The 25202-nt window shown below is 39.6% G+C and overlaps 1 protein-coding gene across 1 annotated transcript; it reads right to left on the reverse strand.

Annotated features, from left to right (window-relative positions):
• Window positions 1-163: 163 nt before the first annotated feature.
• Window positions 164-24983, reverse strand: LOC120113177 (desmoplakin-like). The gene is made up of 5 exons (XM_039133991.1): window positions 24973-24983; window positions 10218-11565; window positions 10020-10096; window positions 1535-1646; window positions 164-1402 (listed from the first exon to the last, which is right to left on the reverse strand). The coding sequence occupies exons 1-5, from the start codon at window positions 24981-24983 to the stop codon at window positions 1214-1216; spliced, it is 1737 nt and encodes a 578-aa protein (XP_038989919.1). The 3' UTR covers window positions 164-1213.
• Window positions 24984-25202: the final 219 nt, after the last annotated feature.

Genomic DNA, 25202 nt, shown 5'->3' on the forward strand with positions numbered 1-25202 from the left:
TAAAAATCCCTTCGTAAAAGTCGATCCTTGGAGATATTCAAGGCTGCTGTACCGACCATACAACACTGACAAGGTACCCATATAGTGCCAAGGTTCGGCTCAATATATGAGCCAAACCTGTCCATATCGAGCGGAACCATCCCATACCCCGAAGGGGAAGGAGCCGTCGACCCGCAACAGATAGAGGAGGATTTATTCAATCACATAGTTTGGGCTCCTAGAATATGGCGCCCTTGTGGCAATCTATTTGATTGTATCGAAAGGCCCACTGAATTGGGATTTCCCTATTGGGGCGGGTCATTTCGGGGCAAGCGGATCATTTATCATAAAGAGGATGAGCTTCAAGAGAATGATTCAGGCTTTCATTAAGATGGCCTAAAACGGCAATCTTAATTAATAGAAGGTACAATGTAGCGTAGGTAGACTGATTTTTGTAGGTGCTCTAGTGGTTTAGAGGCAGTTCTGTTGCTACCAACTTCTTTGTTTGTCGTCTAGTAGTATTAACCCATACCACCCAGTTTCAGACGATATTATGGCTGGGAGTAAAAAAAAAAGTGTTAGGAGGCTATGTCAATATAGGATACATATAGTATCTTACTGACAGTACTCTACCAAACTATAGTTCCAGTATCATTTTTGCAATCATCGGAAGTACAACTTGGTTTTGGTGTGGTCTTCGTGCATGATCCGCCTCAATAAGGCTGACTAGGCTGTGTGGGCCTGATATAGCACACCTTGAGCCCTACTAGCCTTCCCATGCCCACTCAAAGCCATTACACACAGAACTGCAAATATGAGGCCACGATGCTTGGGTTTTCAATTCTTGATTTGGATGACAATTTGATGGCCCAATTGATGCGACCATCCAATGTATTTTTTTCCTTTTAAAAAACACTGCTTCTAATTATAGGAAGACATCCATCAAAGTAAATTTGTCTTTTAGACGCTTACTACTTGAGCAATACACTGAATCTAGTATTTTATCAATGGGAAGTGAGATTCTGTCATTCTCAAAAAACTAAAAGTGGAGAATTAGAGCCAACCTTATGTTCTAGAGGAAGTGGTGTAAGTTTTTCATTTCTGCCTAATTCTCTAGCATTATATGCATGAAATGAAAGCATAGATTCTATGGAACAATGAATGGGCTAATTACAAACTATCAATATTTTATCGTATCAAACTCATGTAAAGCAAAGGATACTGGCAGATCAAATTAGCTGTCAATATTTTCTATACCAAAAAGATACATGGCATGTATAAAATAAAAACTACTCTGTGAGCATACCTGTGTGAGAAATTCTTGTTCAACAGCTCTGCCTGCTGCAGCTTCTTGCTCTGCTGCTGTTTTCCATCTTACAATTTCTTCTTCTGCAGCTGCAATGTCCGTCAACAGGCCTTCAACCTTTAAAAACCAAAAAAAATCTGTTTAAGTCCAATAAAAACTAGAAAGACATCTGATATGAATAGTGCTCACGAAAGGAGTTACTGCACTGCATAAAACTTCTGAGTTCTGATACTATGGAAAGTTACTTACACTTTCATTTGCCATCTGATCTTTCTCCTTAAGTTCCTTAATTTGTTGCTTCTGCTGAGAAATCTCTTTTGCTTGAGAATCCACATGTGCCTTCAGTAGGCTAGACTCTGCCCTTAATCCAGTAATAGTATATTCACAAAGAAAATCCACTTAGTGGAGCTCAAAGAACTATATGGCTCATGTTAAAGACAATTGCCAACATATTTGCTTTTAATAATATGGTTTTCGCATACAGCAACATTTCACTATTTATTTTATAAAGTGAATTTAGTGCAGCATATACACCACACTGGCAATCATGGGCTAACTTTAGAAATCCAATGACAGTAACCAACAGCAAGTCATAGGATTTCGGACACTTACAGCATGCATTATAGCTATTTTGTGATTACTGTTATCTTGAGCTCACACAACAGAATAAGAACTTTTTACAAATATGGATTAAAAGTTTGCAATACTTAATTTAGGAATTTCATAAAGGTTTATTTAGGCTTGCATTGAGTTTGTAAAATGTTTTACATATTCTGGACTAGGAATCGTCCATTAGGATGATAGTAGCCTTCATGTAACATGAGGATATGGAAACAAAAGAAAATCATTCAACTAATACTGAAATATGTGCTTATATTCTCAACTGTGTAAAGTTTGTATTGCCATAACGGTTTAATATTGCAAATATATTCAAATTCCAATCACCACTAGTTCTTTTATATTTAACTTATAAAGAATTACTGAACTATTTTATTGATGCATCATGGGATGCCGCACCTATATGTGTAGATATGGATTCATGCCTGAGCATAAACAGCCAAAGCGTTTTATCTAGATGACAGCTGAACTAGGACAACCAGTGACAGCATATTACTTTAAATATTAGAAAAGAAAGAAAAAATAATAAAATGGAACAGAAACGTAATCATAAGCAATCATCTAGATAGAAGAGTCATAATAGATATTATTGATTTTGTAGATTGATTCCATCAAATTCACCCTCAAGAGAAGGCATTTTGTTCGTGAACCCTGTCTCTATTAGAGAAAGAAGTCAATTAGCATCAAGGAACCTCCAATCAAGAAACCGTTTTGACAACCTCAAAGAGGACACAGAGTTTGTTAATCACTTCCCACATACATCGCTTATTAAATGCACAAGCACATGCATACAATAGTCTGTAAAAATATGAAGTAGAAAAAAGGATGGAGAAAATGCATATTGTGGATAAATTGGGTGATAGACATGCATGGTACACAGGTCGCATAGATCTAATCCTAAATGTAGACTCGGAATCTATTTTCAATGGACCTGAATGTCACTTGAATTCTTAAAGATAATGCATACACCACAGAAACAAATGTAACATAAATTTAAAGTTTCACTCCAAATAGATCTAACTATTGAGGGATCTGCAAAAAAGATTTATATGGATAATATACCAAAATGAATAATGTGATTAAGTCCAAAGTGAATCAAATGCTATATGATCTCTGAGAAAGATTTATAATAGACCATTAGCCTAAATCTAGCATTAAGTTAAGGTTAGAATTTAAAGACACGAGTATTGATAAATATATGTGAACCTTAAGCCCATCGTTTGCGGAACCGTTCCGAACCACCCGATTCGGAGCGTTCCAAACCGTACCGGCGGTGAACCGGGATGGTTCTTACAACCAAAACAAGACACCAACGACAGAGGGGGAGAAAAAGGAAAGAGAGAAAAAGAGAGAGAGAGAGCGGGGGAGGGAGGGAGAGGGAGAGGAAAGAAGAGAGAGAAAGGTGGAGGTCGGCTAGTGGAGGGCCAAAGAGTCGTGCAAAGGAGGCGGAGCTCCACCTCCAGTTCCCTGTTTCATTTAAAACAGGGGGCCGGAGGGGGCTCTTTTTTATTTTCACGATTTCTATGTGAAGTCTGAAGTCGGCCCGGAGGGTTCTCATATTTTGCCAACTTAACTTAAAAATTGCAAAAATAAAAAAAGGCCCCTCCAGGGCCATGTTTCGAATGAAACAGGAAAACCGGTAGCAGAGCCCCTTTTCAACCCCTCCGCGTGGCTCGTCGGCCCGTCACCAGCCTCCATTCTTCCTCTTTCCTGCCCCCTTCACTATGTTGGTAAAGGGCCAGCACGGAACGGCACAGGGCCGACCGACCCGTGCTGTTAGACAACCGGTCTGAGCCCCGGTTCCAGCACAGCAGTCCTTGCTTAAACCCACATATAACGTCCATTTAAAGCAGATATGATAATTTATGTGCAAATTGGAGTTATATAGACAATAAACCCAATTGTTGTATGGAAAAAAGGCCAAGTACCTGAGTAGACAAATGTTGGTTGGATTGGTAAGGAATATGTATTTGTGGAGCATAAGCTCAATGTAATTTATGGTGAAAACACGAGGTGGCCTAAAATCCAAATTCAAAACTGAAATTTTACAGCCTAAACTGATCCAAAACTAGGGTTAGTTTCACAGATCCAACCATGAGTAAATTTACAAGGCCAAATATATCACATCCATGGGCTATTTATACTAATTATTCATCTTTTCTTCATCATTTATACGAAAGTGAGGAAGCATTTTCTCTACATTAAACATAGCTTTATGAATTTCCAAAAGATCTGGAATCATTACATTATTAGCTTCCAAACAAAGGTAATAAGAAAAGCAATTTTTTAACAAAGGTTTAGGTATTCTAAAGCTCAACAAGAAAATGATTTATTGCACTCTAAACATGCTTGTTTTAAATGTTTTATGTTAAAAATATATTTTTTTGACTATTACAAAATGTAACCACCAAATTGATACATTCAAAGGTTCCACACAATATAATTTTTTCTGAAGGGTTGCCTACTTTTTCTTAAATAATTGAATTTTCAGATTTTCGTAATATTAAAAAATAAACTGCCAAAAAATAGAGCCTGGAGCAATGAAGCTACTGAATCCAAGACTCATTTATCCTAAAGATGAAAAGAAAACAGGGTTCTGTACGTTGAAACCAAATGTCATATGGACCCCAAAGAAGCCTTCAAATGTGGACCATAGTCCTAATTATGGTACGCATCAAAAGCCACAAAATGAAATGTTTAATGGATCCTTAGAAACATGTATATGTGGATCACAAACCAAAACATGACACTGAAAAAATTCATTATGAATCCCCACAGAACGTGTATAGGTGACCATAAGCCCAAATGCAACAACAACATTCTAAAGAGAATTGATGTAGATCACAAGCCCTTATTTAGCATGGCAAGTGTTGCCTGGACACTCCAAATTTTGGATTTTTTGATGAGTTGGAGACTTCGACATTTGATACAGTTGGGACATTTAACGACATCCTTTAACACTTCATACTATCAAATTATGAGATCATTATCATTATATGTCCGCTTGTCTCACTTCTGTATGAAAAGTTCTAAGTCTTATATAATAATCAGCAACCATTTATCAAATTATGAACTTGAGGAGCACAAAACTGGATCCTAATTCATTATATGCATACATTAAGACATATTTACACATACGTATACAAGATATAAATGTGTCCAATTTTTAGAAGATTCCCATGTCAGATTCTTTAGGACACTTGGACATTTGACACCCATGTCACATATCCAAGTAACATTAATGGACATAAAGATGGAAACCTATGGAAACCAAATATCTTATGGTTTCTTAAGAAGCACATCTATGTGGATCATCAGGCTAGCCTAAAGAAAACACATGCTGTATAGGGTCAAGGTTTTGATTCAAACTATCTTAATGGTCCTATAAGTTACTTAGGTTATTATTCAAGTATCACTTTAGCTGCATATAGTTGCTAATCCATCAGCAAGTAGGGCTCGGTCGTAACTCTGCTGGGCATGTGGGAACAATTTAACCAAAGAGAGCATGCAAGACCCACTTATGGCTTTGACTTGGCCACAGCTATGGCCTTGATGGACCTCTAGAGTTATATATGGCTCTTAATGGATTTAAGACCATAATTTTAGCCAAGTAAATAAGTGAATCACAAATTTTCTAAAAGGAAAAGTGAAGCACATTTGTTTGGCTCTTAATAGGCTTCTAGGTCTACTTATACAAGGTTGACATGTCACACCTTGAGCGTTTTAAAGGAATATTAAACCAAATTAAGAAAAAGTAGATATGAGAGACCAACTTGCTGATCTAAAAAAGTTTTTAAAAGCAAATATATGCAAATTGGACCTGCAAGACCTACTTGTGGCTCTTATTAGCTTATGAATGCCAAAGCAAACATGGGAGGTTCGCTTGTAGCTATCATTAAAGCCAGATTTAGTTTAATAAATTTGAGCTTGTTGAATTAGCTTGTGTTGTATAAATCACGACTTAATTTAGGATTTTTTTGAGAATAATAATTTAGGAATTATTTAGGTCCAAACAAGACAAAATTGGCAAAATCAAGTGTCATATGGCTTATAGATAAGACCTACAAATATTTTCAGTCCAAGACTCAGCTGGATAGAACATTTTTTAGGCTCAGGTTGGGACTTGACTAAATATTCATCCCAATATTTCCTTTCCCAATAGGTGGAAGATTTCAAGTCTACTATTCTTGGATTATGCTTGTCATAATCAAATTCTGATAACATTCATTTGCTGTTCATTTGTTCCATTAAAAGTTTTAACATTATCAAGAGATGTGAAACATCTGTCCGGCAAAACATGATTTTCCAAAGTATTATGAATGGAGACTTGATAACTGTGTCATACATCAAATCTCAAATTCTCCTTTTTACTCAAGCATGAAAATAACCATGCACTCATGCTTAATCTCCATATTCTTAATATTATCCAGTCATTCTAGATAAAGGGGCCATGATGTCCTTATAGCATCATCAACCATGTTTTTATTAAATCTTCCAGACTCCTGCAGTCTAAATTTACTTTGTCCTTTTCTATTGGTTCGGTCCTTTCTCTGTTTGAGCAGAACAAGTATTTCCAAGTCTCAACTTAAGTAGTTAGAAATGCATCTCCATGTTTGGAAATAGAGATAACTCTACAAGGCAAATCAAGCATTTTACACACAGAATTCTCAGGACTAAACTTCTTACGACATGCACGTTTTTTGTGTATTTTTAGGAATAGAAAAAATATGGTGATTGACTTACACTTTGCCTCCAGTTAAGTTTTACTGGAAGATAGCAATTGGTTCTCCTTTCTTGGATTATTCAGAATGAAGATTGACGCAGATAGGACTATGTCCACTGACAATTTTTGCCTCCAGATTTCATCTTTACTCAGAAGGATTTAACTTAATAATCACTGACAATTTTTAACCACAAAGGAGAAAGCTTAGATGGAATATACTTCTCTAATATGATATACACGTTTAGATCCAGATATAGCAGACCAAGCTCCAGATTAATTGAATTGACAAGATCTCTTGATGTAAAATCTGTGACCATTTAGGATATTTTGCTCTTATATAACTGATAATATCGAGAAAGCATGGAGAACCCACAGGAGACAACATAAGAATAAATCAATTTGCTTGCTAAACACTACATAGAATAGATAGATAGATGGATGTCTAATTGAATAAACACTCTTAATTTTCTTGTAGACAATATATAGATGCATTAACAAATTTGGAAAAGTTTATGCAGAGGGCCATGAAATAATATTATATCTCACAAATTGTCAAAATCTAACACTTGGGTGAAAAGATGTCTCCCTAAAGCTAGCTAGTTGGATGTTGACTGCAGCTTATTTCAGTTCATTGATCTACTGGGGTTGAGATTTGTGCTACCCTAGAACCAAAATGCAGAAAGCAATTGCTATCCAAGCAAAAGAACCTCAAACTGTGAGCGCTATTCATTGCTTCCTCAAACACTCTTCTAGTAAGCATGCAAATTGCTTTCCTTGCATCCTCCACCATTTCAATTTTTAACAACAAATCTAACTCTTTCTGTCACAGAATTTCCATCAACTCATTAAAGGAATCCAGTCCTAGATGTGTCTCTTTTAAATTTTAATTTTACCCCACACTTAGGAAGTGCACTCATAGAGCTTTGGGTCGGCCACTATGCTCCATTATGGTTCACAAAAGTCCCCAAGATGAATATAGACAAATTGAACCAAAGGAATAGCTGAGAAAATATATTTCCATCACTCTCACCATAGAGAAGCAATCTCTATACTAAACCTCTTTTTAGGAGGCCAAACCAGGAGAAAACACAATTGCTTTTAAAATTCAGTGCATCAACCCTACTTTTGAAGATTTAAGCAAATTCAATGGGTGAATCAGAGATAATAACAATTCACCTTGAAATCTTCTCTAGCTTCCAATTATCATCTCATGTCCTATGACAAGGCCTGTACCTGCGAAGGATAGACTAGATAAGGTTGAGCTCCTCAAGTTATGGTTACCTCGTGTGGGGGTGTCATATAACTCCATTCTATTAGTCTTTAACCTTGTTCTAAACCAAAATTTCTGTCTATAAAAATAGAAAAGAAAAGAAAAGCATTCTTAGTTCCTCCATTTGGTGAAATGATAAGGTTGCTCCATTATGATTTGGGTGTCACAAGTTCGAAACACGAAAATAGCTTCTCTGCACATAGAGGTAAGGTTGCATGCATCTGACCCTCTCTCAATCCTGCAATGACGGAACCTCATGCATTGGAATGCCCCTTTTTATCCTTAATTCCTCAACAAAATGGTAAAAACTTGAAAAGCCTCAACACAACTTGTTCAACCTAAAATATTTAACTCCTATCTAGGGCACAATTCCACTAACTTGAGACCACATATGGGTTAGAAGTACTATTCATGAACTATCTCTTCATAGTTCATATAACCTAGCCATAAACAACCATCCTTGACTCCGCAACTTAAAGGAATGATCTCCATAATAATTTCCCATATGCGATTTTCGTTTTTCAAATTTATCCTAGCCCAAGCTCTCTCCTCTCATTAGTTGTGAGAAATTATTCCACTTTACGCTAACCATTCCAATAACCCCGTTCAAAATAAGATTCATCTACATTTTCGGTACTTAACTAACCAACCAATGGTCTACCAAGAAAAAGCAAACCAACCAATGAACATGTCAAAGATAAAGACAATATAAATGTGAAGATTGCTTCAATAGAATTAGCTTTACTAGTGATATCTCTGCCACTACAAAGATTGAACATTTATTTTCTGCCCAACAAACCCTCTCTATATCAAATCAAAACATGAATTTGAAAACTACCAGCATGATGTGTTATCTTCGATACCAGCACTAGCATAGGTGCTAGAACATTGAAAAGGTCTGTAATAATACATACATGCCTGTCTATACTAGTGAGTCTAAAAGTACCATATAGACCGTACCAGTTAGTACCCAAAGTCTTTTTATTCTTTTTGACATTTTTAATTTCGGTTTATACTGTTGTAAACAGTACCATACTGATAAAGGGGGCTCGTATTGATATTTAAAACTTCGGATCAAAGTGCACCTTCAAACCTCCTATCTTCAAAGCTAACGTGGAGTACCACATAGAAATTCTCTTACTATGCAACCCATATAACTTGCCACTTGCACACATCAAACACATCGATGTCCACAATGGTTGTCTTACCCAAGTTCACTTGAATTCCTGGAACATATCAAAACATCTTGGCAAAAACTTAAAGTTGCTCCATGCACCACTTACAAATTCGTGTTTTATTACCAAATTTTGGGTCCACCATGTTCCAAACCACGCCCACACTAATTGTCTCCAACTATCGTGCCCTAGGACCTACAAGAGACCTCCAAAACAAGAGTAATAAGAAGATGAGATGAACCGAACACATGAACCCAACCCTTATAAGAGATACAAATATATCCTTTATAGACCCTTAGTAAACATGTAAAAAAGAAGCCAAAGTAAAAAAAAATATAATTTCTGGTTCATCTATTTCCTTCTCAAACCCATTCTTTGCAGGGCGTACAAACATGAGGCACCCAGTGCTCTAGCTATCTAAAGTTCCAGCTTACACGAATAAACCTAGTAACTTGAATTAAGTTGAAACAATTATTGAAGCCAAGAAAACTATTCTGTACAAATTTTCCATTTGTACATATCATTTTAAATAGTTTCGATAAGCATTTCATAGACTTTCCTTTTTGGCATGATTTATATAATTTTGCATGTTTTGTATTTAATTCTGTTTCTTAGATGTTGTGATAATTTAAAATAGACTTTAATCTGGATGAAAGTAGAATGATATTTTAACACAGATAGCTAATATGCGCCTTAGAGAAATTTATTCAAGTTTAAAATGGATATTTGTAAAGGAGGGGCATGGGAATATGGGAATAGTATATCTTTTGGATAAAGAGAAGGTTGAAGTACATGTGGAAGTTATTAGGTAAATGGAATGGCCTGCTGACGATGAAGGAAGTGGTATTTTGAAGAATCCATAGAATCCATAATGCAGATACCGACAATATGAATATTGATTTTGCTAGATGTGCATGAACAGAACTCTTCAAACAATATAACAGATACCTTAGTGCTTCCACTAAATGCTGCAGCTCAACGATCTCAAGTTGAGATGCTTTCACAGTATTCTGCAAAGCACCAGCCTGTACAAGGGCATGCAAAGCAAGTTTCAGTAATCCACTTCAAACATAATCCAAAATCAAGATCATCATTCTAGATCATTATAGTAATAGATAGACCAGCAATATGAAGAGAGATGTATACCAATGTATAGACTTCATCATCATCTTCTCTCTCCTCCACACCATGCCTCCCATGGCCATTGAGTCTCAAATCTATCCCAGCCTCTCTCAGCACATTTTCTGCCATTTCCAACACCTTATCTGTCTTTGATGACAAGGCGCTTCTAAGCAAGGTACCCACATGCTGCTTCTCCACCAATAACTCATCAACTTTATCCCTCAAAACTCTTGTCTCCTGTCCTTTCTCTTCCATTTTTTCCCTTACTTTGTGCACAGCAACCTTGGCCAGCTTATAAATAGAAACTGATGTTTCAAACAAAGTTTGTAAATTCTCATCCACATCCATCTCTTTGCCCAGAGACAAAGAATCCAACAATTCTGACTGATCCAATGTCCCTGCATCTGCAATTCGAATAATATCGTGAATCTGTTCATAAGCCTTAGACATGTGATTCAACTGACCGATAAGCAATGGTCTCTGTGACTGTATTTTGGTCTCCAAACTTCTCGATTTGCTATCAAAATCCTCGCTAAACTGCCTCAGCTTTGAATTCTCCATCTCCAAGATATAAATCTTGGCATCCCTCTCGGTAACCAACTTCTCCAGTCTCTCAATCTCAGAGCCCTTCTTAGAGACCTCCTCTCTAAGCCCGCCAATGGTTGCTTCAAGCTCTGAGACCTCAATGGCGATCTCATAGTTCCTCTGTTCCACCTGCTCACGAGCTGCATCTCTGGATTTGGCCGCCGCATCAATCTGCTTTACGAGCTCCTCCACGATCTCGTCCGCCCTCTTGACGACGCCGTAGGCCACGGCCGGCATCCCAGTGTGCTTCTCCGACCTCGGCAAGCCGCCGGCGGAGAAATTCTTAAAGTCGGCGACTTTTCCGGAAAACTTCTCGATGCCGGAAACCAGCATCTGGGCAGCGGACTCCACCTCCGACCGGAGGGCGTCCTTCTGCCTCACGGCCTCGTCTTTGAGCCTCACGGCCTCGGCAAGCTCCACCGCCGCCCGGGCGGCGGAGCGGGCGGTGTCCTCCTTCTCGCGGAGGGCGTCGTCGCGCTTCCGGATGACGTCCTGGGCGAAGGCCTTGAGGCGGTTGTGGGTGGACTGGAGACGGGAGAGCTCGCCCTCGGCGGCCTTCCGCGCGCGGCGCTCCTGTTCGAGCTCGGCGAGGAGGTTGTGGACGCGGCAGCGGTCGTCGGCTGAGGGAGGCTCGCCGGAGGAGGCGGGCGCGGTGTTTGCGTCGTCGTCGTCGACGTCGCTGAGGACGGCGTCGTCGTCAAGGACTTCCTTAAGACATAAAGGGAATCGAAGGGATGCTTGGCGTAGCGACCAACCAGTTTTGGGGGCGTTCAGGTGCCCCCCCTTTCTTTGAAGTTTAAACAAACTCAATTTATATCGTGCCTTAATTTTCGCAATTTGGAACGAAGGATTCCGATTTCTGTTTGGATTCGGGGTGGATATGGGTTAGTGGCGAATCAAGGCAATCTTATTGGGTTGGTTTGTTTTAGATTTTATGTAGGATTCGACCAATTCTTGTTCCAATTTTTTGAAATCCAATTGGACTAGATCGAGTGTATGCTAAAGGATCAGGTGATCGCGACCTGACTTGATCTAGCCCGGAAACATGCACACTATTTATTGAATTGGAACTTGTGCGGTCAAAGATCTTCCATCATTATCATTAGTTCCTTTCTTTCTTTTCTTTCTTTCTACTTTGGATGGATAGATTTGCTTAAATATGTGCTTATACTTGTTCTAAATATTTAAATAATCTTAGCTACATCTATACTCAATTCTCTCCCCCTTATTTATCTATTTAGATCCACAACTGATTTTTTGACATGAGTAAATAAACCTATAGTTAAGTTGATGGACATAGAATTTGCTTTCATTTGTTGATTTATAGTCCGTATTAGACAAGTTATAACTTTTTTATTTTTATAAAATATTAAGTTATTGATGTTGAATTTTGTTTTTTTATTATTTTATTAAACATTTTATATGATAGCTTCAGTTTTATATTTATTCAAGCACAAGGTATTACATTATTTTTGTACAAAATTAATAAGTTACTTGTTTTTTCAAAAAAGGAATTACTCAAGAACCAACCTAATCTTGGTTCGGTTGGGTTGGGCTAGGTTTCATTGATTGGTTCAATTATGGTTCCAATAATTAAGAACTTATTTCGATGAAGTTGGTCCGAGTCAGTTTCTCACTGAACCAACCCAACCTAATTGCACCCCTAATTTAGATTAGTTTATAATATGAATTTTGCGGCTACTGGCGAGGGCTAAATATATGGAATTATAATCTGCTAATAGTCTTGGACCCAAAAGTCACATAAAAGATGAATAACTATGATCTCCCTCCCTCCCTTCCTCCCTCACACACATAATGAGAAGAAGGATGAATAGCTCCACCAAAAGTGAGATGTGCTTTATGGAGGAATATCTATATCCTTACTTGTTTGAAAATTTATTCAAGCATTGATTTTAAACTTTTCATGGTTGTGGAGTGATTGATTAAAACCCTATTTGATTTTGATGAGCTCAAAGCATTTGAGTATATTTCTTGTTTACTAATGAATTCAATTAAGTGTTTCAGTGAAAATCTTGTCTAAGTGTCTCAAGACTTGGTTCATAATTTTTGGATAAGTTAAGAAGTCAGCTTGAACCAAAGTCTGAGACTCGAGTCGACTCCAGAGTATCACGAGTCGACTCCAAGCGTATCAAGTTCACTGGCACGAGCTCGAGTCGACTCCGGATCAGTACGAGTCGACTCCGACTGAGAACAGACAGACGAACTGAAAGCTTCAACTCAGAACCTGTCAACGAGTCGACTCCCGAAGTGTGCGAGTCGACTCCGAGGTTCACCGAGTCGACTCCAGGGTAGTAAGAGTCGACTCCAAGAGGAACACAAAGAAAAAGTCAGAGAGCAGTTTTCGGGTCTGAGATTCGAGTCGACTCCGACGGATGGCAAGTCGACTCCAAAGAAGGTGAGAGTCGACTCTCAGAGGAACACAAGAAAAAGTCAGAGAGCAATTTTCGGACTCTGAGATTCGAGTCGACTCCCGCAATATGCGAGTCGACTCCAAGACTCCGCGACCATCAACAGACAGAAGACCAAGTTACTGCCTCTGAGATTCGAGTCGACTCCCAGACAGCTCGAGTCGACTCCAAGACAGCTTCACATCAAAAAGGCAGAAGACCAAGTTTCGGAAACTGAGAGCCGAGTCGACTCCGAGGAAGTTCGAGTCGACTCCAAGACTGGACGAGCCAAAAGACAGAGAATCGGGAGTTCAGGCTATGAGATTCGAGTCGACTCCCAGGATAGTCGAGTCGACTCGAGTGGATCAAATTCAAAATTGGATCCACGGACTTCAGTGGATGAGCCGACTCTGAAATTGCCAAGTCAGCTCCAGAAGTTGGCGAGTCGACTCCAGGTCAAGACGAGTCGACTCCCAGTCGTGAAGGCAACTTTAATTCAAATCTGGAACAGTTGCAGAGTCGACTCCGGAAAAGTATGAGTCGACTCCCGCTACAGACGAGTCGACTCCTGATCGCACGAGTCGACTCCAACCCACCAACGGACACATTGTCAGACTGTACAGAGTGTGCAGAACGGGCAGAAAAAGCTCTCTAACGGCTAGTTTCCGTGGGGGTTGGTTTAAATAGCCACAGAGGACTGTAGCAAAAAAAGAGAAGAACCATTCCACTCCAAGTAATCAAGCTTTCAATCTCTGCAACTTGTTCTTCAACGAAAAAGAGGGAAGAGCAGCATTAACTGCATCCACCTACTTCTTCCCAACATTGAAAGAGCCTTCTCCTGCATTCAATTCGACTACACATTCAAGAGGAGACCCGAAGTTCAAGAAGCCCTTCCTCTTCTCCAACTTAAAAGCGTTTGAGGGCTCTTAACTTCGTTATTGTTCATATTGCCATTTATCTGCTTTTGAGAAGCTGTATTTTTCTGTTTGTCTCTTTTATCTACAGCTTTGTCTTTGCTTGGTTCAATCGGGGCATTGAATCAAGAGTATTGAGGTTGGTTGGTGAGCCGAGTGTAAAACCAACATGTAAGGGTTCGATTGTGATCCCGGGAAAACAATCGGAGTTGGTTCTAGTCGGTGAGCCTGGGAAAACCGACCGAGTTCGTTGTGAGCTCGTAAAACAACAAGTTTGGTTGTGAGCTTGGAAAACAACCGGCTGTAATCCAAGGGGTTATAGTGAATTTCCAAGAGAGACTTGGGGAGTGGACGTAGGAGCAAGGGTTTGCTCCGAACCACTATAAAAGCTTTGTGTTTGTGATTGCTTGTCTCTTACCATTACCCTCATTTCATACACATCACAGCAACTAATTAATCATTTTGTAAAAAGCATTAATTAGTCACCCACAAACGCCTTAATAGTTAAAATTATTTTAAAACCCAATTCACCCCCCCTCTTGGGTTGTCCATCTGGGCAACAAGTGGTATCAGAGCCTAAACTCTTCCACCCAAGAGTAAAAGATCAAAATGACAACCCCATTTGGATCTTCCCACATTGAGGGTCAGTCCACCCAAAGACCCCCATTCTTTAATGGATCCGACTACTCATATTGGAAGGCTAGGATGAGAATATTCATCCAAGCCCAAGACTATGAGATGTGGACCATTGTAGTAAATGGCCCATACATCCCATCCATATATGTAGAGAGTGTCACGGTACCCAAACTAGAAAAGGATTGGGATGAACATGACATGAGAAAGGCACAACTAAACTCTAAAGCTATGAATGTACTTTATTGTGCCTTAGATAGAAATGAATTTAATAGGGTCTCTACTTGGAATTCTGCAAAAGAGATTTGGGACAGACTTGAAGTGACCCATGAGGGCACGAATCAAGTCAAAGAATCCAAAATAAATATTTTGGTTCATAAATATGAACTATTTAAAATGGATTCTAATGAAACAATTACATGCATGTTTACTAGGTTTACTGACATTGTCAATGGCCTAAAAAGCCTTGGCAAGAACTATACTAACAGTGAGCTTGTCAGGAAAATCCTTCGGTGTCTACCAAGGTCATGGGAAGCTAAAGTGACCGCAATCCGAGAAGCCAAGGACCTGAACAAATTACCACTTGAGGAGCTTCTTGGATCCCTAATGACGCACGAGCTAACCATGAAACAACACAACGAGGAAGAGTCCTCCCATAAGAAAAAGGTAATAGCTCTTAAATCTACTTCATCTAACAAGGACTTATCTTGCAGTAGCAGCAGTGAAGAAGAAGAACATGAGGATGATGATGGTGAGGCACTTCTTGTGCGCAAAGTCAGAAAATTCATCAACCACAAGAAGTCCTATCATCAAAGGAGAGGCCCCTCAAATTCCTACCGCAAGGACAAAGGTAAGGAAAGGGAAAATGAGGGGATTGGCTGTTACGAGTGCAAGAAGCCGGGTCACATAAGAGCTGAGTGCCCTTTACTGAAGAAGGGGAGCAAGTACAAGAAGAAGAAGGCTCTTGTCACGACACTATCCGACTCAGACTCATCATCCTCTTCATCGGATGAGGAACAAGAGGAAAAGGCCAATTTCTGCTTCATGGCCAATGGAAATGAGGTAACGCTCGAATCGCCTTTAGATTTTACTTTTGATGAGCTTTATGATGCCTTTAATGAACTAATGATTGAATATAAGGCTATAAATGTTAAAAACAGAGAATTAAAAGTAACTAACCAAACTTATATCCGTAAGTATGATTCATTAGTTAAGGATAAGGATTTAATCACCAAAGAAAATATAGACCTTAAGACAAGCAACCAACTTTTAACTCAAAAGACTAATACCTTAACTAAGGATAATGAAAAACTAACTAAGGAACTCTCAGAACTTAAAAACCATAAACAAATCTTAAACAAGGATCTCACAAAAGAACTAAATGATCTAAAGGCAGAAAATCAAACACTAACCAAAGAACTTAACAAATACAAACCCTTAGTTGAAAAATTTACATATAGCTCAGAAAAATTGAATATGATATTAAATAGTCAACGAGCAGTATTTAATAAAGCGGGTTTAGGATATCAACCAAGAAATAAACAAAAACTTCTTAGTAACTTCTTTGTTAAAGCTGGGAAAAGTAAAACTAAGAAAATAACCTGCTTTTGTTGTGGAACTATAGGTCATAAAGCAAATGTGTGTAATTTTAGGAAAGGTAAAACAAAAAGGAAAATTAAAAGGGTATGGGTTCCAAAAGGAACCAACTTGACTAACCATGAAGGACCCAAGAAAACTTGGGTACCTAAGATGACATGATTTGCTTGTGTAGGAGTGTCTTGCAGCCAAGGTCAACAAAAACTGCTGGTATTTGGATAGTGGCTGCTCAAGACACATGACGGGTGATAAGAATCAATTTTTCACCCTTGAAGCTAAGAAGGGAGGTGCTGTGACTTTTGGAGACAACAACCAAGGTCACATCATTGGTATTGGTAAAGTTCAAATCACCCCTTCTACTTTTATTGATAATGTTAGATATGTTGATGGTCTTAAGCATAACTTGTTAAGCATTAGTCAATTATGTGATAAAGGGTATGATGTTATGTTTAAACCATCACTATGCATTATAACAAACCCTAATGACAATAGTTTAGTCTTTAAAGGAATTAGACGTGGAAATGTGTATGTTGTAGACCTTGAAGATCTTGCAAAACATAACCAATGTTTAGTTGTTAATGAAACTAAAGATAATGATGCTAGTTGGTTATGGCACCGTAAGTTAGGTCATGCAAGCATGGACACAATAACTAAACTAGTTAAAAAAGATTCCGTGATAGGTTTGCCAAAATTAAAATTTGAAAAGAACAAAATATGTGAAGCATGTCAATTTGGCAAACAATCTAGGAACTCATTTAAATCCATAAAATGTGTCTCTACCTCTAGACCTCTAGAATTATTACACATGGACCTATTCGGACCAACTAGAACAACAAGCCTAGGTGGAAATAAATATGGTCTAGTTATTGTAGATGATTATTCTAGGTACACTTGGGTTATGTTCTTAGCACATAAAGATCAAGCTTTTTCAGTATTTAAAAAGTTTCATAAGGAAGTAACCAATGCTAGAGATACTTCAGTAATAGCCATTAGAAGTGACCATGGTACCGAATTTGAAAATCAGTTATTCAATGAGTTTTGTAGTAAAAAGGGAATAACTCATAATTTTTCTGCACCTAGGACACCACAACAAAATGGAGTTGTGGAGAGGAAAAATAGAACTCTAGAGGAAATGGCTAGAACTATGTTATGTGAAAGTAACCTCCCTAAGTACTTTGGGGGAGAAGCCATTAATACTTCTTGTCATATATTAAATAGAGTTTTATTAAGACCCATTATAAAGAAAACACCTTATGAACTTTGGAAAAACAGAAAACCAAAGGTAAACTACTTTCATGTTTTTGGATGTAGGTGTTTTGTTCATAATAATGGAAAAGATAATCTAGGTAAATTTGACTCTAAATCTGATGAGGGCATATTCTTAGGTTACTCTACGACTAGTAAAGCCTATAGAGTCTTTAATAAAAGAACCCTAGTTATAGAAGAATCTATACATGTGGTATTTGATGATTCTAGTGACATCTCCTCTAGTAAGAAAGTTAACCTTGATGATGATGCTGAAATTCTTGAAGAAAAGATAGATGAAATGACATTACAAGATGATAATCAAAAATTGATTGAAGGAGCATCATCAAGCCAAGAGGCTATTGTGGATCATGGGCTAACTAAAGCTTGAAGGTATGCTCACGGGCATCCTAAGGAACTAATTCTAGATGACCCATCTCAACCGGTTAGGACTAGAGCATCCCTTAGGAATTTAAATAACCATCTAGCGTTTGTCTCACACTTTGAGCCCAAACATATAGAAGAAGCCGAAAATGATGTAAATTGGATAAATGCAATGCAAGAAGAATTAAACCAATTTACTAGAAACAAAGTGTGGAATCTAGTTGAGAGACCTTCTGAATATCCAATTATAGGTACAAAATGGATTTATAAAAATAAACTAGATGAAAATGGAATCGTAATAAGGAATAAGGCTAGACTAGTAGCAAAGGGGTATAATCAAGAAGAAGGTATAGATTTTGATGAAACCTTTGCTCCTGTAGCTAGACTTGAGGCTATTAGATTATTATTAGCATATGCATGCTCTAAGAACTTCAAACTATTTCAAATGGATGTAAAAAGTGCATTTTTAAATGGGTATATTAATGAGGAGGTATATGTAGAACAACCTCCTGGTTTTGAAAATCATCAATATCCTAATCATGTTTATAAATTGAACAAAGCACTTTATGGTTTGAAACAAGCACCTAGAGCATGGTATGAGAGACTTAGCAAATTCCTATTAGAACATGAGTTCTCTAGGGGTAATGTAGATACAACTCTTTTTCTGAAAAAGAAAAACCAAGATATGCTGTTAGTACAGATTTATGTTGATGATATTATTTTCGGTGCTACTAACAATCGTCTCTGCGAAGAATTTGCTAACTTGATGCAGAGTGAATTTGAGATGAGCATGATGGGAGAGCTGACTTACTTCCTTGGACTCCAAATCAAACAATCTGAAGGAGGCATCTTCATCAATCAAGCCAAATATATCAAGGAGATGCTCAAGAAGTTTGATATGGAGGGAAACAAATCAATCAGCACCCCCATGAGTTCATCATGCAAATTAGACCAATATGAATCAGGTAAATCTGTAGATCAGAAACTGTATCGAGGTATGATAGGATCCTTATTGTATCTTACTGCAAGTAGACCTGATATTATGTTTAGTGTTTGCATGTGTGCTAGATATCAGGCTAATCCTAAAGAATCACATCTAGTTGCAGTTAAGAGAATTTTTAAATATTTAATAGGAACTAAGAATATAGGGCTATGGTACTCTAAAGAATCTAGCCTAAACTTAATAGGATACACAGATTCAGACTTCGCTGGATGTAAGCTTGATAGAAAAAGTACCAGCGGATCGTGTCAATTTCTAGGAGAAAATCTTATCTCATGGTTTAGCAAGAAACAAAACTCGGTTGCATTATCTACTGCTGAAGCTGAATATGTTGCAGCCGGGAGTTGTTGTGCTCAAATCTTGTGGATTAAACAACAACTAGAAGATTATGGCATTAAACAAGATAAAATTCCCATTAATTGTGATAATACAAGTGCCATTAATCTAACTAAAAATCCAATTCAGCATTCAAGAACTAAACATATTGAGATAAGACATCACTTCATAAGAGATCATGTATTGAATGGTGATGTGACACTCCAATTTGTTTGTACTGATGATCAATTAGCAGACATTTTTACAAAACCCCTAAGTGAAGAGAGGTTTAGTGTGCTTAGGAGGGGATTAGGAGTGATTGATCCATCCTAGTGGTAGTTTCCACTAGATTCATTGATTTTGATGATTAGTTTGTGGTTAAAATAGAGTTTCTCTTCAATGATCATCAAATCAGATCCTAATTTAGTGATTTTTCCTCGTTTGGCACAAACGAAGCATGATTTTTAGGTGCGTGCCAAAGTTAGAGACGACTCGAGTAAGTTTCAGAGTCGGCTCCTAAGGGGGAGTCGACTCGCGCATTTGCGGGAGTCGACTCGCAAAGATGGCAGCAGAGGGGGAGACGACTCGCATATAGTCGGGAGTCGACTCGAAGTCTACAGGCGCATAAGGAGAGTCGACTCGCGCATATTCTGGAGTCGACTCGAGGTCGAGTCGACTCGCGACTCAGTAGAGTCGACTCGCAGTCGGGATCCGACTTTTTAACCCTAGATTTGTCGTTTCGAAAATACTTTTCTCTCAAGCCGCCACTGTTCAAAAGCCCTAGAGCCGACTCCTAGGTCGTCCCCGATCGTCTCCAACCCCTTTTCCGTCGATCTTTCACCGGTTCTTCGGTTTTTTCATCCCTTCCTAGGTCGCCCCCGGTCGGTCCCAAGCCTCCTCCGTCGACCTTTCTCCGTCCTTTAGGTTTTTCATTCCGTCTAGGTCATAATGCCGCGTAAGACCGTTGTCCGGAAGAGGTCCCGACCCGAGGCCGGTCCCGAGCGGCGCTCCAAGGCGCGGCACGATCCCGCGAGGCAACCACCTCCGGCTCGTTCCCCGCCTAGGGCGGTTCCCGCGAGGCCATTGGCCGGGAAGGCCGTCACCACCGGGAGATATGTCGACTTCGACTATCTCTCCCGGGAAGGGTTCACCATAGGTGATAGGCTTAAGACACAGGGATTAGAGTATGTTGCCCAGAGATGGTCACCCAAGAGGGAGGTGAATTGGGTGTTTTAAAAACTTTTGACTAATTAAAAATAAAACACACGAATATATGCACTAAAGTAAAGAAGGAGGAATGAGAAAGGTCAATCGCAAATACAAGGTTTTATAGTGGTTCGGAGCTTCCACTGCTCCTACATCCACTCCCCAAATCACCTTTGGAAATTTCCACTATAATCCACGATTACAGTACGGTAGTTTTGCGAGTTCACTACCCAACTCGTTGTTTTACACCGGGCTCACAACAAACCCTAAAACCCCCAATTTCACTTAGGCTTGGGACGCCTTTCCCTTGTTCCAAGTCCCTTGACTGGAACAAGCACCACAACGAAAGAGTTTACAAAAGAAAGGAAAAGCTCTAAAAAGCAAATTTTGCAATTATGAACAATAGAACCCGGAAGAATCCTTTTGCCGTTGGAAGCGTGGGAGATATTGATTCTTCCGATGTGGAGCGCGTAGGATTGAGTGTGAGCTTTGAATCCCAAGCGCACGAGAGTGATTGAGCTTGAAATCACTTGGGAAGCTTGAAAACACTTGATTTCTTCACTTGAATGCACTCACTCCCTTGAACTTTTCTTTCTTACTTCTCTCTTGAATGATCTAGCTTTGGGTTGGTGAAGAGTTGTTTAGAAGCACTTAAGAGGTCCCTTTTATAGCCCAAAAAGCAAATATAGCCGTTAGAGACAAAGTAAAAAGGATTTGAAATTCAAACCAAACCTGAAAAGCTGTCAGTCGCGTCCCAGGCGCTCCGGGGACGTCTCCGCTTCAACGAGAGACGTCTCGGCTACAAGATTTCACTTTTTACGTTGTCTGGGGTCGACTCGGCACTTTAAGGGGACGTCTCGGCTTGTTTGTACTTTTTGAATAGGGACGACTCCGCTGCTTTGGGGACGACTCCGCTTCTTTATCTCTGAAAAACATGTCCTCTGGAATTCCCTGAGAGAGTCGACTCCGCTCCTTCAGGGGACGTCTCGGCTTGTTTGCACTTTATGCATGGGGACGACTCCGCTGTCTCAGGGTCGACTCCGCTTCCTTATCACCGAAAAAACCATTCTCTGGAAAACCCTGAGAGAGCCGTCTCCGCTATCTTGGGGACGACTCGGAAAGTCTCCTTTTTACTTGCGGGGACGACTCGGCTTACTGTGGGGACGTCTCGCGCATATCTCTTGAAAACTGCCTTTCTGCCGCCACTGAGAGAGTCGACTCCGCTACTGAGAGAGTCGACTCCGCTAACGCGGGGACGACTCGGCAGGTGTCGGGGACGTCTCCAAGTGTGCCGGTTCTTCCTGTTTGTGCCAGAGACGTCTCTCAAACTATCCGGAGACGTCTCGGCTGTCCCTGATCTGTTTTCTTTAACTCAAAATATTCTTCAATAAATTCATAAAAATTATGGGAACTTGCCTAGACATTTCTTAACAATATTCTTAATAAGACACATGAATTCCTCAATTAAATTGTTAAGATAAATGGAATTATACTCTAGTATTTTGTATTCATCAAAATCCATTAGGGGGTCAACAGAGTACTTCCTCACTTTAGATCTCCCCACTTACCCTGGCCTTGTTAGAGAGTTCTATGGTACCGTCCATCGGGGAGATGGGGGTATCGAGGGCACAGTAGCCGGTGTCCCTCTGTTTGTTACGGAGGATCTTATTGCCCACATCCTCCACCTTCCATTAGTAGGGGTGGCTCCTCGAGAGGAGGAGTCACATCCTCGAGAGGAGGAGTCACATCCTCGAGAGGAGGAGATACATCCTCGAGAGGAGGACCTACATCCTCGAGGAGACCGTAGCTACTTTTTGTATTTTGCTTTGACATGTATTGCTTTACGTTACTTATTGTATTCTGAAATGTACTTACATACAAATTAATACAATGAGTAGCCGCATTTTTCTTCAATAATGTGCCTTTTGATCTATGTTTGATTGTGTGTTTTGATTACCTCCTTTTTGATATGATGACAAAAAGGGGGAGAAATATGTATAAAATATGTAAAAGGGGGAAAAATATAGGGGGGAAAATATGCATAAAATATGTAAAAGGAATCAATGGAAATCAATAAAAAGATAAACTCTTAAAACACACAAATTCGTTCTTAGTGGATTCGGTACCTCGAGGCTCATTATCTCTCTTTTGGGGCTCCTAATGGAGTAATCTCCAGAATCTATTCAAGGGATATTCGGAGATTAGCTGAATCCTACTCAAGAACAAATTGACAGATTTTCCCTCTAAAAACCAAAAAAATTCAGTTCAAAAACTTCAAAGCATTAAAAGGAAATTCAAAGAATCAAAACATAGTAGAATACATATGTTGAGGGGGAGAATCTGAATTTTAATCAAGCAAAATCATTAATGACATATAAGCCAAACAATTGATTGTATAATATGAAGGCTTATATAATTCCAAATGAAAGGGGGAGCTTTAACTCCGAAATTTATTGTTTCACTCCTTTCAAGCTTGGATAAATTGAATTACCAGACATTTGAATTCATTTATGGATTTTATTTCATTGTTTATTGTGCAATTCACTTTACATATACTCAGTGTTTTGTCATCATCAAAAAGGGGAAGATTGTGGAGTGATTGATTAAAACTCTATTTGATTTTGATGAGCTCAAAGCATTTGAGTATATTTCTTGTTTACTAATGAATTCAATTAAGTGTTTCAGTGAAAATCTTGTCTAAGTGTCTCAAGACTTGGTTCATAATTTTTGGATAAGTTAAGAAGTCAGCTTGAACCAAAGTCTGAGACTCGAGTCGACTCCAGAGTATCACGAGTCGACTCCAAGCGTATCAAGTTCACTGGCACGAGCTCGAGTCGACTCCGGATCAGTACGAGTCGACTCCGACTGAGAACAGACAGACGAACTGAAAGCTTCAACTCAGAACCTGTCAACGAGTCGACTCCCGAAGTGTGCGAGTCGACTCTGAGGTTCACCGAGTCGACTCCAGGGTAGTAAGAGTCGACTCCAAGAGGAACACAAAGAAAAAGTCAGAGAGCAGTTTTCGGGTCTGAGATTCGAGTCGACTCCAGTGAAACGCGAGTCGACTCCGACGGATGGCAAGTCGACTCCAAAGAAGGTGAGAGTCGACTCTCAGAGGAACACAAGAAAAAGTCAGAGAACAATTTTCGGACTCTGAGATTCGAGTCGACTCCCGCAATATGCGAGTCGACTCCAAGACTCCGCGACCATCAACAGACAGAAGACCAAGTTACTGCCTCTGAGATTCGAGTCGACTCCCAGACAGCTCGAGTCGACTCCAAACAGCTTCACATCAAAAAGGCAGAAGACCAAGTTTCGGAAACTGAGAGCCGAGTCGACTCCGAGGAAGTTCGAGTCGACTCCAAGACTGGACGAGCCAAAAGACAGAGAATCGGGAGTTCGGGCTCTGAGATTCGAGTCGACTCCCAGGATAGTCGAGTCGACTCGAGTGGATCAAATTCAAAATTGGATCCACGGACTTCAGTGGATGAGCCGACTCCGAAATTGCCAAGTCAGCTCCAGAAGTTGGCGAGTCGACTCCAGGTCAAGACGAGTCGACTCCCAATCATGAAGGCAACTTTAATTCAAATCTGGAACAGTTGCAGAGTCGACTCCGAAAAAGTATGAGTCGACTCCCGCTACAGACGAGTCGACTCCTGATCGCACGAGTCGACTCCAACCCACCAACGGACACATTGTCAGACTGTACAGAGTGTGTAGAACGGGCAGAAAAAGCTCTCTAACGGCTAGTTTCCATGGGGGTTGGTTTAAATAGCCACAGAGGACTGTAGCAAAAAAAGAGAAGAACCATTCCACTCCAAGTAATCAAGCTTTCAATCTCTGCAACTTGTTCTTCAACGAAAAAGAGGGAAGAGCAGCATTAACTGCATCCACCTACTTCTTCCCAACATTGAAAGAGCCTTCTCCTGCATTCAAGTCGACTACACATTCAAGAGGAGACCCGAAGTTCAAGAAGCCCTTCCTCTTCTCCAACTTAAAAGCGTTTGAGGGCTCTTAACTTCGTTATTGTTCATATTGCCATTTATCTGCTTTTGAGAAGCTGTATTTTTCTGTTTGTCTCTTTTATCTACAGCTTTGTCTTTGCTTGGTTCAATCGGGGCATTGAATCAAGAGTATTGAGGTTGGTTGGTGAGCCGAGTGTAAAACCAACGTGTAAGGGTTCGATTGTGATCCCGGGAAAACAATCGGGGTTGGTTCTAGTCGGTGAGCCTGGGAAAACCGACCGAGTTCGTTGTGAGCTCGTAAAACAACAAGTTTGGTTGTGAGCTTGGAAAACAACCGGCTGTAATCCAAGGGGTTATAGTGAATTCCCAAGAGAGACTTGGGGAGTGGACGTAGGAGCAAGGGTTAGCTCCGAACCACTATAAAAGCTTTGTGTTTGTGATTGCTTGTCTCTTACCATTACCCTCATTTCATACACATCACAGCAACTAATTAATCATCTTGTAAAAAAGCATTAATTAGTCACTCACAAACGCCTCATCGGTTCAATTCCGATAAGGGACGATTTTTTTTCCGGTATAGTTAAAATTATTTTAAAACCCAATTCACCCCCCCTCTTGGGTTGTCTATCTGGGCAACAATGGTTGACAAGGGAAGTGTTGATCAGTTTTTCACCCTTTTTATTATGCATTAATAAGAAGGATATGGCATTCATTGTATGATCAAAATAAAGTTTTGGAGGGGCAAGAATCACATAGAT

This window comes from Phoenix dactylifera, chromosome 14 (assembly GCF_009389715.1).
Source record: "Phoenix dactylifera cultivar Barhee BC4 chromosome 14, palm_55x_up_171113_PBpolish2nd_filt_p, whole genome shotgun sequence".
Taxonomy (NCBI): domain Eukaryota; kingdom Viridiplantae; phylum Streptophyta; class Magnoliopsida; order Arecales; family Arecaceae; genus Phoenix; species Phoenix dactylifera.

What these genes read in the sequence shown, in the direction of transcription:
- LOC120113177 (XM_039133991.1), bottom strand. An exon ending in CATTTAGTGGAAGCACTAAG is followed by an intron (nt 1,647 to 10,019) that starts GTATCTGTTATA and finishes TACTGGATTAAG; the next exon opens with GGCAGAGTCTAGCCTACTGA. An exon ending in ATCAGATGGCAAATGAAAGT is followed by an intron (nt 1,403 to 1,534) that starts GTAAGTAACTTT and finishes TGGTTTTTAAAG; the next exon opens with GTTGAAGGCCTGTTGACGGA.